The sequence below is a fragment of the Phocoena sinus genome, chromosome 2 (assembly GCF_008692025.1).
Source record: "Phocoena sinus isolate mPhoSin1 chromosome 2, mPhoSin1.pri, whole genome shotgun sequence".
NCBI lineage: Eukaryota > Metazoa > Chordata > Mammalia > Artiodactyla > Phocoenidae > Phocoena > Phocoena sinus.
This window is the reverse complement of record NC_045764.1, coordinates 68360931-68376460: the sequence shown is the minus strand read 5'-3', so window position 1 is coordinate 68376460 and position 15530 is coordinate 68360931. Positions and strand designations below refer to the sequence as shown.

The following is a 15530-nucleotide window of genomic DNA, read 5'->3' as shown; positions in this document are numbered from 1 at the left end:
GAGCAAAGTTTGGCTGGGAGTTGGACTCTCCTTCCTGGAGGCGGCACCCAAACAGCCGCCCCGTGCGGAAACCCAAACTTTCTTCTGCCACTCCGAGCCCCGCGGCCGCCGTCTCCGCCCGGCGTCCGGGGCCTTCCCGATCCCGCGCCTCTGCTGCCTGCCCGCCCGCCGCCCCTCCGCCCTTCTCCCCGCCTTGGGAGCCGCCCGGGGCGCAGGGCCGCGCGCCGAGCCCCGCCGGCTGCAGCGCCGCGGCCCGGCCGGGAGCACCGGCAAGTTCGCCGAGAGTTGAGGCGAAGTTTGGGCGGCCGCTGCCTTCCCCGGCCGAGCACCCCGCTGCGCCCCCGGCGTCCCGCCGCACCCAGCCCCGCCGGGGGCGCTCCTCGCCGCCCGCGCGCCCTCCCAGCCATGTCGTCCATCCTGCCCTTCACCCCCCCGATCGTGAAGCGCCTGCTGGGCTGGAAGAAGGGCGAGCAGAACGGGCAGGAGGAGAAGTGGTGCGAGAAGGCGGTCAAGAGTTTGGTCAAGAAGCTCAAGAAGACGGGGCAGCTGGACGAGCTGGAGAAGGCCATCACCACGCAGAACGTCAACACCAAGTGCATCACCATCCCCAGGTGGGGGCCCGAGGGACGCTGGGGCGCGCCCGTCCAGCCCCCTGGCGTGGCGAGGACGGCCTGGTGGGATAGGAGCGGGAGGGATAGCGTGTGTGTGTGTGTGTGTGTGTGTGTGTGTGTGTGTGTGCGCGCGCGGGCGCGCGCGCGCGTAAGGGGGGGTGGGAACGTGGGCAGGAAGGGGGTGGGGGGGACCCCAAACAAAACCTTCTCTATATTTGCAAAGATTTAGAGCCTGGGGCTTCCACGCGGCACTCGCGCTCCTAGACCTCGCATTCGCTTTTCACCTCCGGGAAAGGGGTGCTGCAGGAATCGGCCGCCCCCACCCCGGGGAGCTGCGGGCTAGAACTTGAGGCCCGCTTTGTTCAGCTCCGCTGGCCGGAGCCCCTCCTCCGCCGCCGCCTCCCGCCCCCGCGGCCCGCGCTCGTGGAGGTGGTGGTGTCTCTCCCTTTCTTTTCTTCATTCCTGTCCCCCTACTTCTTTCCTCCTCGACAGGAATGCAGTCCGTACAGCTGGGGCTGTGGGTGAGGAGCGGGAGCCTCGTGATTGACAGATTCCTTCTTCATTCTCTCTTTGCCTTCGGGATTAGCATTTTTATCGAGTATTTTTAGATTCGGTTGTGCCAATCTCCCGCCCCCTCCGCACACACGCACTTTTAGTTGCAGTGCAGGGCTCTGGCTTTCAGATGAGAGAGTTAAGTGTTAGAGAGTGGGGTCCTCTCCTCCACCTCCCCTGACTGTTTTTTGCCCACCTTTCAGTCTGAGATTGCGGGTGGATGCCCAAAGGACGGGGCTCAGAGCTGAGATAACAACACGCACCCCAAAGTGGGCCTCGCATCGGCCCTCGCATTCCTACAGAGCCCTCCTTCCCAAAGCGCTTTGCCATCTGTCTGGATCTCCTTTATCCTCCACTTCGCGCCAGTTAGGTCAGGCGGGAGCTCACAGATGGCTGGTAAAGGGGTCAGTGACTTCACTCCCCACGGCCTTCTCTTAGCTGAGGTGTGCCAGGCTGGGAATTGGGGTGTCTTGGGGGGGCACCTTAGCCTCCTGTTCTCTCCCTCTCAGCCCCCTTTAAAAGTCTTATTCTGAACCAAGGGAGAGTTTGTGTGTGTGAGTAGGGGATGTTCTTGGGGTTCCAGGCTGCAGAGCACTGAGCAGAGGGTCCCCAAGGCCAGAGCCCCACAGAAATTGTCATCCTTGCTGCTGGGCCAGGAGTAGACTCCATCCTTGGCCACCTGCTTGGGGCAGCTGTACGAGGGCTGCCATCCGTGTCAGGCAGGCACAAAGCAACATCTGTCCACGGGAACCCAGGCCTCCTCTGGAAATAAATGCCACATATGGTGGGAGTGCTGACTTGAAAAATAATAATTTTTTTCAAAACTGGGTGGATCCAGTCCATAAAGCGGGAGGGAAGGCAGTGTGCTGTCCGGGAAGTGTGTTCTGGGTGTGTGATCGGGATCCAGAATTGACTTCAGAGAAGGTGGTGTGATGTGATGGTCAGTGAGCCCTAGGTCCCGGTCCCAGCCCTAGTTCTTCATTCTTCCTTATTCCTTTGGGTGAAGGGTGGGGAGTAGGGTGAATGAATGTCATACTTCTCCAGCCCGGGGAAAGCTTTGCAAAACCTGCCTTCTTACCTGCCTGAGTACATCGAGGACAAGTGCTTTATGTTTTGAAACAGGAAAAAAAAAAAAAGAGCTATCAATTATAAAAGGAGCAGCTGTGTAAAGTGTTTGTTTCACAGTTTACAAAGGACTTTCACATGCTTTTATGAGATCAAGAAAAAGAAACTCCTGGAAAATAGATCAGGTAATTAGGCCTAAGATTTATCCCACGTTTCATGTTGAGAAACCTTTGGAGGAGAGAGGTGAAAAAGGCTTGGCATAGTAAACATGCAGTTCTGACCAAATGTGCATCTTCTACTGGCCCAGGCTGCTCCTCCCTTTGAAGGTTCTGAATACATTCTTTGCTGACGGCTGGAGCAGTGTTAACCAGGGGGATTGGGCCCCATGGATCTTTGTTGGTAAGGTTACCAGTGTTCAGTCTTTGGGCTGGTGACAGCCTGGAGGAGAGGCCTGGCCAGGTAGGAGTTTGCCCTCTGGGGAAGCATAGCTATGGCCTGCCTTTTCCAAAGTCCTGCGCAGCCTGAGGCATTCGGAACACTTTGGGTGTCTCTGAGAGTTCAAGTTAACTGGGCCTTCTCATGACTCTGTTAGGACTGGGCCATCTTCTTCTACCTGCCTGGCAAGGACCTAATGCTAAGGCAGATTTTTTTCCATCTTTTTCAGTTAGGGAAACCCAGTTCCTTGGGTGGATCCAGACAAAGTGGATTTCCAGCCCTGGATTTTGTGCCCACGCCTCTGGGTCACCTTGTCTCCCTTGGCAACAGCTACTGCTGTTTTTGGTCGTGGGCAGAGAACTAAAGGCCACATCTTGGGGAGGTAGCTAGCTGGCCTCACACTGGTGATATCGGTGTGTCTCAGACCTGTAGGCTGTGGGGTTTCTTGTCAAATTGTCTGTTCTGTCCTCACTGCCTTTTATAACTAGGGCTTTGGAAAGTTGACAAAAGGAAATGTTGAACCTAGTTATCCCACAGGGTGTGTGGGGTGGGGCACTGGGTACTTAAAAATACTCTGCGAGGTCTGGACCTTGGGGTGTTAGGAGCCCTCAGTCTGAGGAGATTTTAACACGCCTCTTTTGGCTAATACGAAATCTTGAGCAGCAACAGCTCCATGTGGCAATTAGAGCTGGATACTAGGGCCCCCCAGACCACACACTTGCTTCTGTTACCCCGGCTCTAACCTGTCTCAGTGATCAAGAGAGCTGGAGTGGTACAGGCTCACGGGTGTCAAGAATGTCCGGTGCCAAGGCAGTGGTAAGAGCCTGATTTAGATACACCAACAGAGGGGCTATCAGGGCACTGAGGTCTGGCAGGATGGGCAGAAATTTGGCAAGTTGTGTAACAGCATCCTACTTGTCACCTAGTTGAGTACCTGAGTACGGCTGCATGTATCTTCCTGGCCAGGAATGGAGTTACAGCATTTGCCACCAAGAGGTAGAGAAGGTGTGTGTAGGTTATGTCAGTGATAAGGAGCCAGGTGCACTTAAAGATGACTGTTCTGATGGACACTGATAACTTGTGTTTCCACCAATGGGACCCATGACTTGGCCCACTTGTTGAGAGCTGGACCAAACTTAGGCCTGGTTTGTTTGGGGGGAAATTTGGGCTTTCTTGCGTCGGAGCACCAGGTCCAGAGAAAAGTGGGAGGATTAAGCCAGACCCCAGGTCTGACACACACCCTCTCCTCCCTTTCTGTGCATCTGTTCTTTTGGTGCAGCCTCCTCCTGGCTGCTCTCACCCTGGGGAGAAAGGGAAACGATCCCCATCTCTAACACTCCTTTCTCAGGCTTCTGGGGACAGACCGAGGGTGTAGGAGGGGCGTCTTTAATACCGGCTGCATCTCAGCGTCTCCTGTCCTCCCTCCTCTCTCAGCTGCCGCTCAGAGCACCATTCTTCTGTGGCCCATTGGAAGCAAGCTCACTTGCTTGCACCCATCCTCTCCTTTCTCTTGTTAACCTTGATTAGGGGAGCTCCGCACAAGGGCTGGGATGAGGAGGGTTCTGCAGGACACCGGGTAGCTGACTGTGGGGCTGGCTCAGAGGTATGGCCGAACCTAGGAGCCACTCGACGTTCCCTTGACATTTGGAACCTTGGAACTTGCTGCTTGCACCCAGGAGTTGAATGTGTGGGCCGGTGCATGTTGCAGACAGCCCGTCGCTCACACTTCCTCATCGAATGTTACAGGATTGGATTTTGTAATTGGATTTTGTTACAGGATTGGATTCACTGATAGATGTTAGCCCCTCCCATGTCTGAGTCCGTATTCCAGGAGGTGGAGGAGGATGCAGAGATAAATTGGAGATGGTCCCTGCCTGTGAGGAGCTTACACTTCAGTAAGGGAAACAGCAATAAGGCATTGAGTGTCTATTTCTTCCTTATTCCCAGCCATCAGAAGAAGTATGAGCTCTAGAATGGAGTGATATTTTTGGGGGGCAGGGGGGATTATGATGTGTTTTTTAAATATTACAGAGGTCACTGTGTTAGAAAACAAAATAATGACAGCCATCTGTTTTCTCCAGAAAAAGCACAGAAATCAGGTCCTGTGTCTTGCCGTTTTAATACCTGGATGGATTTAGCAGTTCACTTAATGTCTCAGAGCCTTCGTGCCGGCACCTGTAAAATCAGGAGGAGGTAAAGCCTGTGGAAGTGTTTTGTAAACCAGAGAGTTTGACAGATGTGTTACGTTTAGACCTCTATGTGTATCATTCATTCATTAACTACATTATTCAGTCATTTATTAAATACCTACTGTGATGAGCAGGGCAGGGCAGGGTGCCTATTCTCAAGGGGCTCCCTATCTAGAGTGGGAGACAGACTTGCCTAAAATACAGGCCATGAGCTGCAGCCAAGGGATGTACAAAATGCCCAGGGATGAGGGGGAACAGACCGTTAATTCTGTGGGAGGAGGTGGGGAGAGGAGGGAGGAGTCCCTGTGAGGTGGAAAACCACAAGGACAGGAGTTATTATCCAAAGGACGTTCCTGGACTGTAGTACGATCATACGAACTTCTGGGTTCATGGAGATCGTTGCCTACAAGACTGAGGATGTCTTTATCTTCTTTATCTTCCTTCTCTCCCTAAACGGAGCACTGCTATGCACTTGTTACCTCCCAGCTCGCACCGAACTAGCGACTAGTGACTTGTGTTGAGTATTTTATGCCACTGTAAAGTGTCCTCGCTTTGAAGTAAGGAGTCGTTAGTACTGCAAACCTGTAATTCAGGTTTCCTTGGTGGAAACAGTGACTTTAGATATATTAGCTCAGAATATAACGGACCATGTCGATAAGAAGTGGACAACTTGGAGGTGATGGTGGATCCTCAGAATTTCAGACTTTTGGTGTGACCTAGCTTTTCATTTCTCTGGTTAACACTCGCTGAAAGTAAATCCTATAAACCTGAGTTTCTATATGGACATAAGAGCTTTTAAGAAGTCTTTGCAAGGATGTGAAGTGTCAAATGACAATTCTAATCGTAGAAAAAGTCAATGAATACAGTAGTCGTTTCGTTCTGATGAGAAATGCAAGCAGCCGATGGCATTGAGAGAATGTGGCTTGAGCTTATCACATCAGCAATCCAATTAAAATGAGTTTGAAAGGTAAATATTGGTTCGATAATGTAAATTTGTAATTGCTGTATTATCATAATGGAAATAAAATTAACACGGTTTAATGGACTGAGCAACTGTTAATTTTCGCTTGTCAACTTATTGGGAGGTTTCTAAATGCCATTGGACGCACAATACAGCCGTGTCTCTGCATGAGTTCCTTTATGAATAGGACCAAGTAGCGCTTGCTTCATTTATTTATTTATTTTTATTGAAGTATAGTTGATTTACAGTGTTGTGTTAGTTTCAGGTGTACAGCACAGTGATTCAGTTATATATAACATATATATATACTTTTTCAGATTCTTTTCCCTTATAAATTATTACAGAATATTAACTGTAGTTCTCTCTGCTATACTGTAGGTCCTTGTTGGTTATCTGTTTTATATACAGCAGTGTGTATGTTAATCCCAAACTCCTAACCTGTCCCTTCCCCCCAACCCCCTTTCCCCTTTGGTAACCGTAAGTTTGTTTTCTATGTCTGTGGGTCTATTTCTGTTTTGTATATAAGTTCATTTGTATCTTTTTTTTTAAGATATAAGCGATATCACATGACATTTGTCTTTCTCTGTCTGGCTTTACCTCACTGAGTCTGATTAATCTCTAGGTCCATCTATGTTGCAAGCAGCGCTTGCTTTAAAACTTGAAGTCCAACTTTATTCCTTTACTTATTCTCCCACCTTCTTTATTCACCCCTCCCCCAGCCTCCTTTAAGCTCTCTAAAGTGGAATGCAGCTTTCTCAATCAACAAGGCTCATGAATAGTCCTAATTAACTTTGTCCTTGTCTCCTTTGATGTATTGACATATTTAAAAAAAAAAAAAAAATCCACCGTGCCCCCTTCCCCAAATCTATGTCTGGTAGTACCAGTCTGCTGGGAAGGGAACTGCCTAGAAAGGCTGCCGGTGAAGGGGCCTGGGAGACTTAGCAGCCTTTTGCAGACGCGAATGTCACGTGCAGTGCTAGATGAGACTAGCTCTTCCCCAGGAGGGCTGGGCATCATCTGTTGACCACTTCAGTCTCCCCATCTTCAAGTGCAGTGGTTCCTGGAAACGGTTGGAAATTGCCATATTAAACCCACCCTGCAGAAGTCTGGTTTCTAATTTTACTGTATTCCAGGTTTTAGAACAAAGATCCGAGAGAACTTGTCCAATTCATGTTTATGCTTTCCTTCAGTGCGCCTACTGGGTGCCCAAACCTGCTCCAGGTAGCAGGGCCCCACCAGTGAATGAGGCAGACGCCTGATTCTGCCCTCCCGTAGCCTCTGGTCCACTGGCTGCTCAACACGAGGCCTTTGGAATTGTAATAATCATGTATGTGTTCACTCTGGTTAACTCGTAAGTACTGTTTTCTTAATGCCAGAGAACCAAATCCCCCAAGCTCTGCAGTTTATTGAGTCCGGATGAGGGGTGTGTGTGTGTGTGTGTGTGTGTGTGTGTGTGTAACATTATTCTTTGTTTTGACTTAATTAACAGTTTTAGAAATAACAAATCTAGAGCACAAGTCACACTGTCTGCGGTGATTATCTGGGGCCTCAGCTGTAAACAGCAGCCTGCCACCATGGCACACTGCTACAGAGTGTTTTGACAGAGAGACTTGGTTTAAAACGAAAACACGGTAGAAGCCTATTAATTAAGAAGTTTTGCTAATGCTGGACTAGGCTGAAGTTTGTGTCGCAGGCCTTTTCTCCCCATAAATGTGGTCAGAGAAAAATTAGTCATAAACAAACTTTGGGGAGTCATTTTGGAGGTAGGAGTCAACAGACCGGAGGAGGTTCTAGACTTAAGCTCTGTTTCTAATTAGCTGTGTCACCTGGGCCGATTCACTTACCATCTCTGAGCCTCAGATGTTCTCAACTGGAAAATGGGCTAAATAAGCTCTATCAGAGGATCTTTCTAACTCTAAAGTGGTTTTCACGCAGGCATTTTAGAAGCTCCCTTTTGCATGCATCCGGTTGATCGCTGAATCACAGATCTTTCTTAATGATGCATATCCTAAGGCCCTATGAATTCCTATAGTTGAAAGTAATAAAACTATAATTCAGCCTTTAATTTTGGTTATTTTCCCCCTCTGCCCTCCTTGCCTCTCCCTCACCCTGTGAGTGTAAATCAGTGAAATATAACTATAAAAGGAATATAAAAATAACTGAATAGGAGGGTAACGAAGTGAAGGCTGTGTGCCTTGAGATGCAGTGAGCAATTTTTCTTCTTTTGTTGCTATTTTTGGCTATTCTCAGAGCAGGAAGTTTACTTAAACTAATGACCACAATTGCCTAAAAATGGTTAAATGTGAGAGGTAGGCATTATAGAGGATACCTGTGGAAAATGTTTGCTCATATGTCAGGGTTTACCCAGGAAGCTTCCTTTATTTATTTTCAAGCATCTATATAAAGAAAGGCTGTACTCGATTGTGTAAGCGTGCGCCTCTTGTGGGGCGGCGTGGAGGTTACAAGCTGAAACCCCAGCTAGGAAATGAAAAGTGAGTTTCCCCCGAAATAGTACTTTTTCTGTATCACATGGCTCTCCCTGATTACATCTGGCAAGTTTTTCTCCTGACAGCTTTGCTGGGAGTTAGGACTAGGGGGTTGTTTAAGAAACCCTGGGTCAAGGTTTGCCTTTGAAACCTACAGCGTTATCAGTCTGGTGGCTTTCCCTGCTAACTCTTGCATCGCAGACCGCCAGGCCAAGTTGTAGCTCTGAGGTGTCACCGTTTTGTTTTGTTCTTTTTCCTTTGAGACTGGACTTTTGAAAATAGTAATGCTTTTTGGGTGTGTGTTTTCTAAAGGTCTGTTTTTACGCTGTCACAGCTCAAAAATGCCAAAAGGCATTTTTTCCTTAAAAAATCACCTCTGGGCTAAGCCCAAATGTGGAGTAATGGACCCAGAAAGGACTTTTTGAGTAGTTACAAGTGGCTGAAAGCAGGCACTGGTGATGGAAGTTGGGTTTTTTCCTTTTGCTTCAAATGTGCCCCATTGTAAACTTTCTTGCATCCTCATGGAATTCAGACTTGAGGTGAGCCTTATTTCTCTGTGTGCCTGGAAGGGCAGGGTGAGTGAGCTTGTTTTGCTACCTCTTTAAACGTTTTGTGTAGCCATTTATCTCTACCCAAAGAGACTCTTAAAATATTGCTTGGGGAACAGGAGTGGGGGGTGTGGGTGGGCTGGAAGAGCAGAGTCGTCAAGGGAGAACAAAGGGCCCTGGAGTCTGACAGACCGGAATTTGAGTTGGCCAGTTACTGGCTATGTGACAGCCTTGGGGACATCTGCTTCTATTGATTAAGCTCCATTTGCCTCATCTGTATAATGGGCATGGGCCCACTTACCTCCTGTAAGTCAACGCAAATGAGATAAGAGAGAGCAAGTACTTGACTGATACTTGTGGCTCACAGCACATAGTAGGTGCTTAGTAAACACTCATTTTTCCCTTTCAAGGGGGAAATCTGACTGATGGTGTCAGTAAATTCCAGTAAGGGCCCCACCCCCCACCCCCGACACACTTGTTCTCAGGGCTCGCTGTTCGGAGAACATTGGTTGATGTAGTGAGAGGACCTTCCTCTAGCAGGTGCGCACCAAGCGGCCACAGCCACACCACCTGTTGGTTTATGGCTTGGAAGGCTATCGAAAGAGAATTCATATTCTTCGGTGGTTCTCCCCTTCTCCATCATCATTTTAAAAATTGTTTGGCTGACTAAAAATAATAGTATTGAAAATAAACTTTGATGAATCAGTGCTCCTGGGGTGGGGGGTATAAGATCCTGAAGAAGAAACACCGTGACTCACAGGCTTGTCACCGATAGCCTGCCCTTCCGTGTGTGGAAGTGCATGATGTTTATTGTTGCTGGTGTGTTTCTGAGGCCTGGTTGGAAAGCAGTTTCAGCTCCAAGTACCACCTCACCAGTTGGCTTGGTTGTCAGGTGAGATTGTTCGGTGCCAGAAGCTCACAGCTCCAAAATAACCCAGATGTGGATGTCGGTACCGTGGGCTGCTCCTCGAGGTGGGCCAGAGGGCACTCACACTTAGTAGGCCATGCTTCGGACATCCTTCTGGATGTGGTCCTTTCCATGGGGCAGAGCTGCAGGGCCCGGGGATGGCCCACGTAGAGTCTGCACTTCCTCCTTCCAGACTGTATGCTGGGTCCCGACCCTTCAGTTCCCTGCCCACATGGTCTCAAGCCTGCTTGCAGGTCCATCTGCCTAAGGAAGGGCAGACTGCATCGGCCGTGGACCGTGTGTGCACCCGTGGGCCCCAGGCTGACAAAGTGGGCAGGGCCGGGAGATGGAGGGATTGGATGGAATTCAGACTTGGGGTGTCTGTATGGGTGTACATGAAGCCCTTCTAAGTGTGGGGTGATGCTGGGGGTGGCCAGCTCTCCCTGAGTGTCCGCATCCCACTGTAAAACCGAGGAGTCAGAGAACTCTGAATTCAAACGTGGCCTCCCAGGTTGTATCAAGGTATTTGTCAATATGATAGAACATATTCTATTATCAGTCTGTTATCTTGATTTCTGTCTTCTAAATTTAAATCGGACATATCCTATGTGGGCCTTCATAGGTCCTCTTGCTCTGGGACCCATTGATGGTGAGGCAGGCCTGTTTTTAGCACCCTCCTCTCAGTTATGTAGCCACAACTGGGGCCCCGCTCAGGTGGCACCATTTTATGGGCAGGATTGTGGGTACTTCTATAGGGATTGATTTCCCTCACCTTGAACCCAGATCAGAGTGAATTAAATGCAGATCAGGGAGAAGGTGATACGTATGGCAGCTGCCCATCTGAAAGGTGGAGCAAAGAGCCCAACCACTGTAGTGCGTTTGGTTGTTGGATCTATTTATTGGGCACTGACTTTGTGCTGGGCCTCAGGAGATACAGAGATGCAGAGATAAAGTCCTGTCACCGAACTGCACAGAGGCAAAAAGGGACACGGTGACCACAGTTACGGTGGGCTCATGGGAAAGACAGTCTAGCAAAGGCTGAACAAAGAGGTATCTGGGAGCCCAGAGAAAGAGCAGCTCTTTTCTGGAGAAGACTTCACAGAAGAAGTGATGCTCCAGCGGGACTTTGAAGGGTGGATAAGAGTGTGGGAGTGAGGGGAAGGCTGCATGGAGCACTGGCCAGACAGAGGGTGGAAGGGCCTGGTGTGTGGGGCAGGGTGGCCAGAACGTGGAAGAGGGAGTGGCCAGAGAGGGTCGGGAGAAGGATGTTGCCAAGGGCTTCAGTTGGCCAGACTTGGCGTTTGGACCTTGCTCCCAGGAGCACCCAGGAGATTTTTAAGTTAGGGGAGTGGCGTGGCTGAAGCCACCATTCTATTCGCATTCCTCCCCCACCCCGAGGCTGGTAAGAGCAAGTTTTCTGCCGGAGTTATCCGGGTCAGAGTCATAATCCCTTACACCACCATGTGGACAGCTTTAGGCTATGTCTGGACCAGGGTGAAAATAGTGTTTTGTTGGCCGTCAGGAGAGAAGACAAGTTGTACAGCCAGGAGGGCTGGGGGAGCCCAAGTGTTCAGGTAATTAGCCAGTGAGTCATGCCAGCCTCTTGACATGGATTCCTTGGGAAATGAAGCAGGGTGTCGCTGGGCTCCATACAGAGGCCTCAACATCAGAACCTGGCCCCTCCCTGTGCCTGGTGCGGTGTCTTTGTGTAGAATATCTCTGGTCAGTGTTTTAAGTGTCTTCACTGATGATCGCCTAGGCCAGGTTTTCCAATTCCAGACCACACTGCAATCAGCAAAAATACCTAAATTCTCTACTGCAGACTCATCGAATGCTATCATGTATTAAAAACAGATCATATTCCTTAATAAGAAAGTAAAATAGTTCATATATTTTATCACTGAGAGCAAGCAGAAATTTTGGTGACCACTGAGAGATTGCATACAATTTACCTCATCTGTTTAGAGTCAGCTTTCTTTTGTTGTTCATTGAAGTTTATAGGTTTTTAGAAGATAAAAGTTTTGTGTCCACAGACTGATTTTAGTTCATGGACCATTTTTGAGAACCCTGATAGAGGCCTGCTGCTGAAGGGGCAGCCTACTGCAGTGGAGCATTCTGGGCTTACATTCAGAAGACCCAAGTTCGGATCCCTGCTCTCCCCTTTCCTGCTTTGGTGACCATAGACCAGTCACCTGATTTCTTTGAGCCTCCCTTTCCTCAGCAGTACAATGGGGAAGACCTTGCCTCCCTTGGTGGGATGATTGCAGTTGTTTATTTAGATGAGCTATGCATTAAAAGCTCTTTGCAGACTGTAAAATATTATGCAGTGCCACTCATTATTTCTTTATGAAGCACAGCTCTATAGTATTGCTAAAAGCCCTTCCTGACGGAGATGGAGTTAAGGCCTCCAAGTTCACACCCAGATTTGCACCGCCACCTTAGAGAAAATCATTAATGATGCACAAATTCAATAGGAATGTGAACTCAGGGCGTGTGTGCTGCAGGGTCTGGTTCCAAAAGCTTAGGTGAGTTGGTGCTCGTGGCCTTGTCTGAGGATTTGGGTCAGCTGTGCTGACCTGTGGCTGATCGCCTGAGCCCTCTCACCTGGGAGTGATCCTGGCACATGCAGCGTGGACTGGGTGCTGACTATATGCCAGACACCAAGGTGGGCCATTGATCAGCTGGTTGGTCTTCTTTACCCATCTTCTGGGAAGGGTGAGTAATCCATGTTTATAGAAGAGGAAGCAGGGGCTTCCCTGGTGGCGCAGTGGTTAAGAATCCGCCTGCCAATGCAGGGGACGCGGGTTCGAGCCCTGGTCTGGGAAGATCCTATGTGCCGCGGAGCAACTAAGCCCGGGCGCCACAACTACTGAGCCTGCGCTCTAGAGCCCGCGAGCCACAACTACTGAAGCCCGCACGCCTAGAGTCCGTGCTCTGCAGTGAGAGAAGCCACCGCAATGAGAAGCCCGTGCACCGCGACGAAGAGTAGCCTCCACTCGCCGCAACTAGAGAAAGCCTGTGTACAGCAACAAAGACCCAACACAGCTATAAATAAATAAATAAAAACGGCTTGGAGTTAAAATGCAAAGAAAAAAAGAGGAGGCTGAGGCTTTGAGGGGTCAGCGGCAGAACAGGAATCTGAATTCAGGTCTGGTTCCTGGCACCCAGTTGCCTGCCCCAAGGCTCCCCAAGAATGGGCTGCTGTTCTCATCCTCACAACAAAATCCATGAACTTGCTCAGGAAAGTTGCTGTAGGTCTCATGATAAGAGATGGAGCTGGATTTGCCTCTGAAGCTTTGCCCCTTCTGGAATCAGGGGTGACTATGTAATTTATTAAACAAACCAGGACACTTCTAAGAGTGTAAAAGGGCAGTGCTGTCATTAGTGATGGCCAGAAAATGGGCATCAACCTGGACTGTCCAGGCAAACCTGGATAAGTAGTCATTCTAAGTCACCCTGCCTCTGTGCCAGTGATCATGATACCTGACCAAGGAAACTGGGAGGATTACATCAGCAGCTTTCTCTGCCACTGCTGAAGTGTCAGGGACTGTCTGGATTATTTACTGCTATTCCGAGTGAGGGGACTTGCCTAAGATTATTCAGCAAGTTGGCAACGTAATTTAAAACTGGATGAGACCTTAGAGGTAATCGAAAATAGTCAAGTTAGCACCCGAGCTTACTTAGCTGCAGTAGGAGTTGGGGAACCTTTGGCTCTGCTGATGGCCACTCTGAAGGGAAGGGGGAGAAGTGGGAGGTGGAGGGGGGGACGTGAGGGTGGCAGTGAGGGGGGTGGTAGGGTGTTCACCTGGCTCTAGAACATCTGCATCCTCATCAGGCCGTGTCCCTTCGGAACCCAGGAGATGCCCCTAGGTGCAGTGCAGCTGAGATGGGATTTCATGTCCAGGAGCAGAGTCTTCTTCTGTGAGCTGACCTCTCCTGCCCCCCTGCTCCATTTTCGCTGAGGCCTCAAAGATATTACTGGCTGGGAGCTGGTGGGGGTGCAGTGGATAAACCTTCTGCTGAAGAGTTTTGGAAGGCATTGAGGAAGGAATTAAAAATAACAGCAAGCATGCCTTTTTTCTCTCTTTGATGCTGGTAAATGCATGGAATGTGCCAGGGTATATGGCCCTAAATAACCCCCTCTGTCAGTGGGACTCCGTAGAGAACATGGAAAGGCTTTGCACTGCCCTGCCCCAAGTTCATGGGACTGGTTTCTGAGATCGTCCAAGCCTCATGCTTCCTCTCTTGCCCCAAATAATCTGTTGGAAATCTGGAGAGGGACTTGAGTTCTCTATACTCTGCAACCAAACTGTTTGCCGTGGGCGAGGCCCTGTCTGATGAACTCCAAGGAGAGCAGCTGGAGTGACAAAGAAGACTGGTTACAGGCTGAGAAAAGTGAAGTGTTAAATTCAAACCAAACTTGGCACTTGCTTGGAGAACTTCAGCTGATACGGCTCTAGTCGTCATCCTTTGTGGCTGTGCTGTGTCTTATAAATAGAACAAGATGCATTTCCTTTTTTTTTTTTTTAACCCCAGAGACACAAGGAGGCATGTGTGTGGGTTAGTATGGGCAGGGAATATTAATTATTTATGTTCCAGTTCATCGGAGAGTCAGCGTGGGAACTGGCCCCCGGGCTTCATGGAGATGACTAGGCCATCTTGTGGGTGAGGCTGGACTGTGCTTTTGTATCTTTGAGTTCCAGCTCTCCTCACCATTGCCACCCCTCTCCTACTTAGTGGCGGCCCTCGGTTTCTCACACCTGGATACTGCAGTAAGCCCGTTCGCTCCTTCCCTCTCTGATCCATCCCATACTCTGGATCAGGGGCCAGACTCACTGTATTAGGATGCTTTGGGCTACAAGTAACCTGAAACCCAACTAACATCTTCACCAGTGTGAGGGCTTATTATCTCCCCTAAGAAGTCTGGAGGCAGGGAGGTTTCGGGCACCAGCAAGGACTTGGGAGCCTTCCATCTTTCTGCCCTGCCATCTTCAGCGCTCACGATCCAGTGACGGCCACAGCTGCTCCAAGAGTTACTGTCTCTACACGGTTGCATCTAGCGGCAGAAAAGGCTGCTTCTCCTTGGGGGGTGTCTTAATCCAGGAAGGAAATCTTTCCCAGAAGCCTCCTGGTATCTCGCCAGTATTTTGTCACATGCAGTCACGGCAGAAATAATGGATTGTAATAAGCCTTTTGATGTCAGAGATCCAGGCTATTTCTTTGGCTCATCAGTACCTGCTAGGCACTTAGTAAATGTCAATTAATATTTGTTGATTACTGTTTTCCTTCTTCTCTGAGTAGACTCCTGAATACTTATCTGATGTCTTGCTGATTTCAGAGGTTATGTTGGTAAACCAATCAGGGACCGGATCTTGCCCTCAGGGAGCTTACAGTCAAGATGGAGAGACCATTATTTGTGTTCAGAATATCCAACCATGTGGGTTGTAGCAGTCTGCTGTGGGGCAGCTTAGGAACAGGTGTGAAATTGGGGCTCAGGGGGACAAATGGAAGTGAGACTCACCGAAGGGGACCATCAGGGCCTCTGAACGCTGTGCCTGAGGACGACACATTTTCCAACCTAAGCAAGGTCTTTCAAGAAGTTCGGATTTCTGTCTCCACCCCACTACCAGTCTTGTTTTCCTGTTGACAAAATGAAGGTTAAAAATTTGCCCTTGAGTATGGAGTGGGGGCAGGTACAGAGCTAAGCTCCTCCTGCCCCCAGGGGAAAATTTCTAAAGGTTCTTGCGGTATTTTAGCTTCGAAACCCTGTGAAATT

General features: G+C 49.4%; 1 protein-coding gene across 1 annotated transcript in view; it reads left to right on the top strand.

The window, feature by feature from the left end:
• Positions 1 to 106: 106 nt before the first annotated feature.
• Positions 107 to 15530, top strand: part of SMAD3 (SMAD family member 3) — a 120563-nt gene continuing 105139 nt past the window's right edge. Inside the window, exon 1 of the mRNA XM_032623918.1 lies at positions 107 to 611. Within this exon, the coding sequence (XP_032479809.1) occupies positions 406 to 611 (206 nt within the window). The 5' untranslated portion in view covers positions 107 to 405. The remainder of the gene's footprint in view (positions 612 to 15530) is intronic.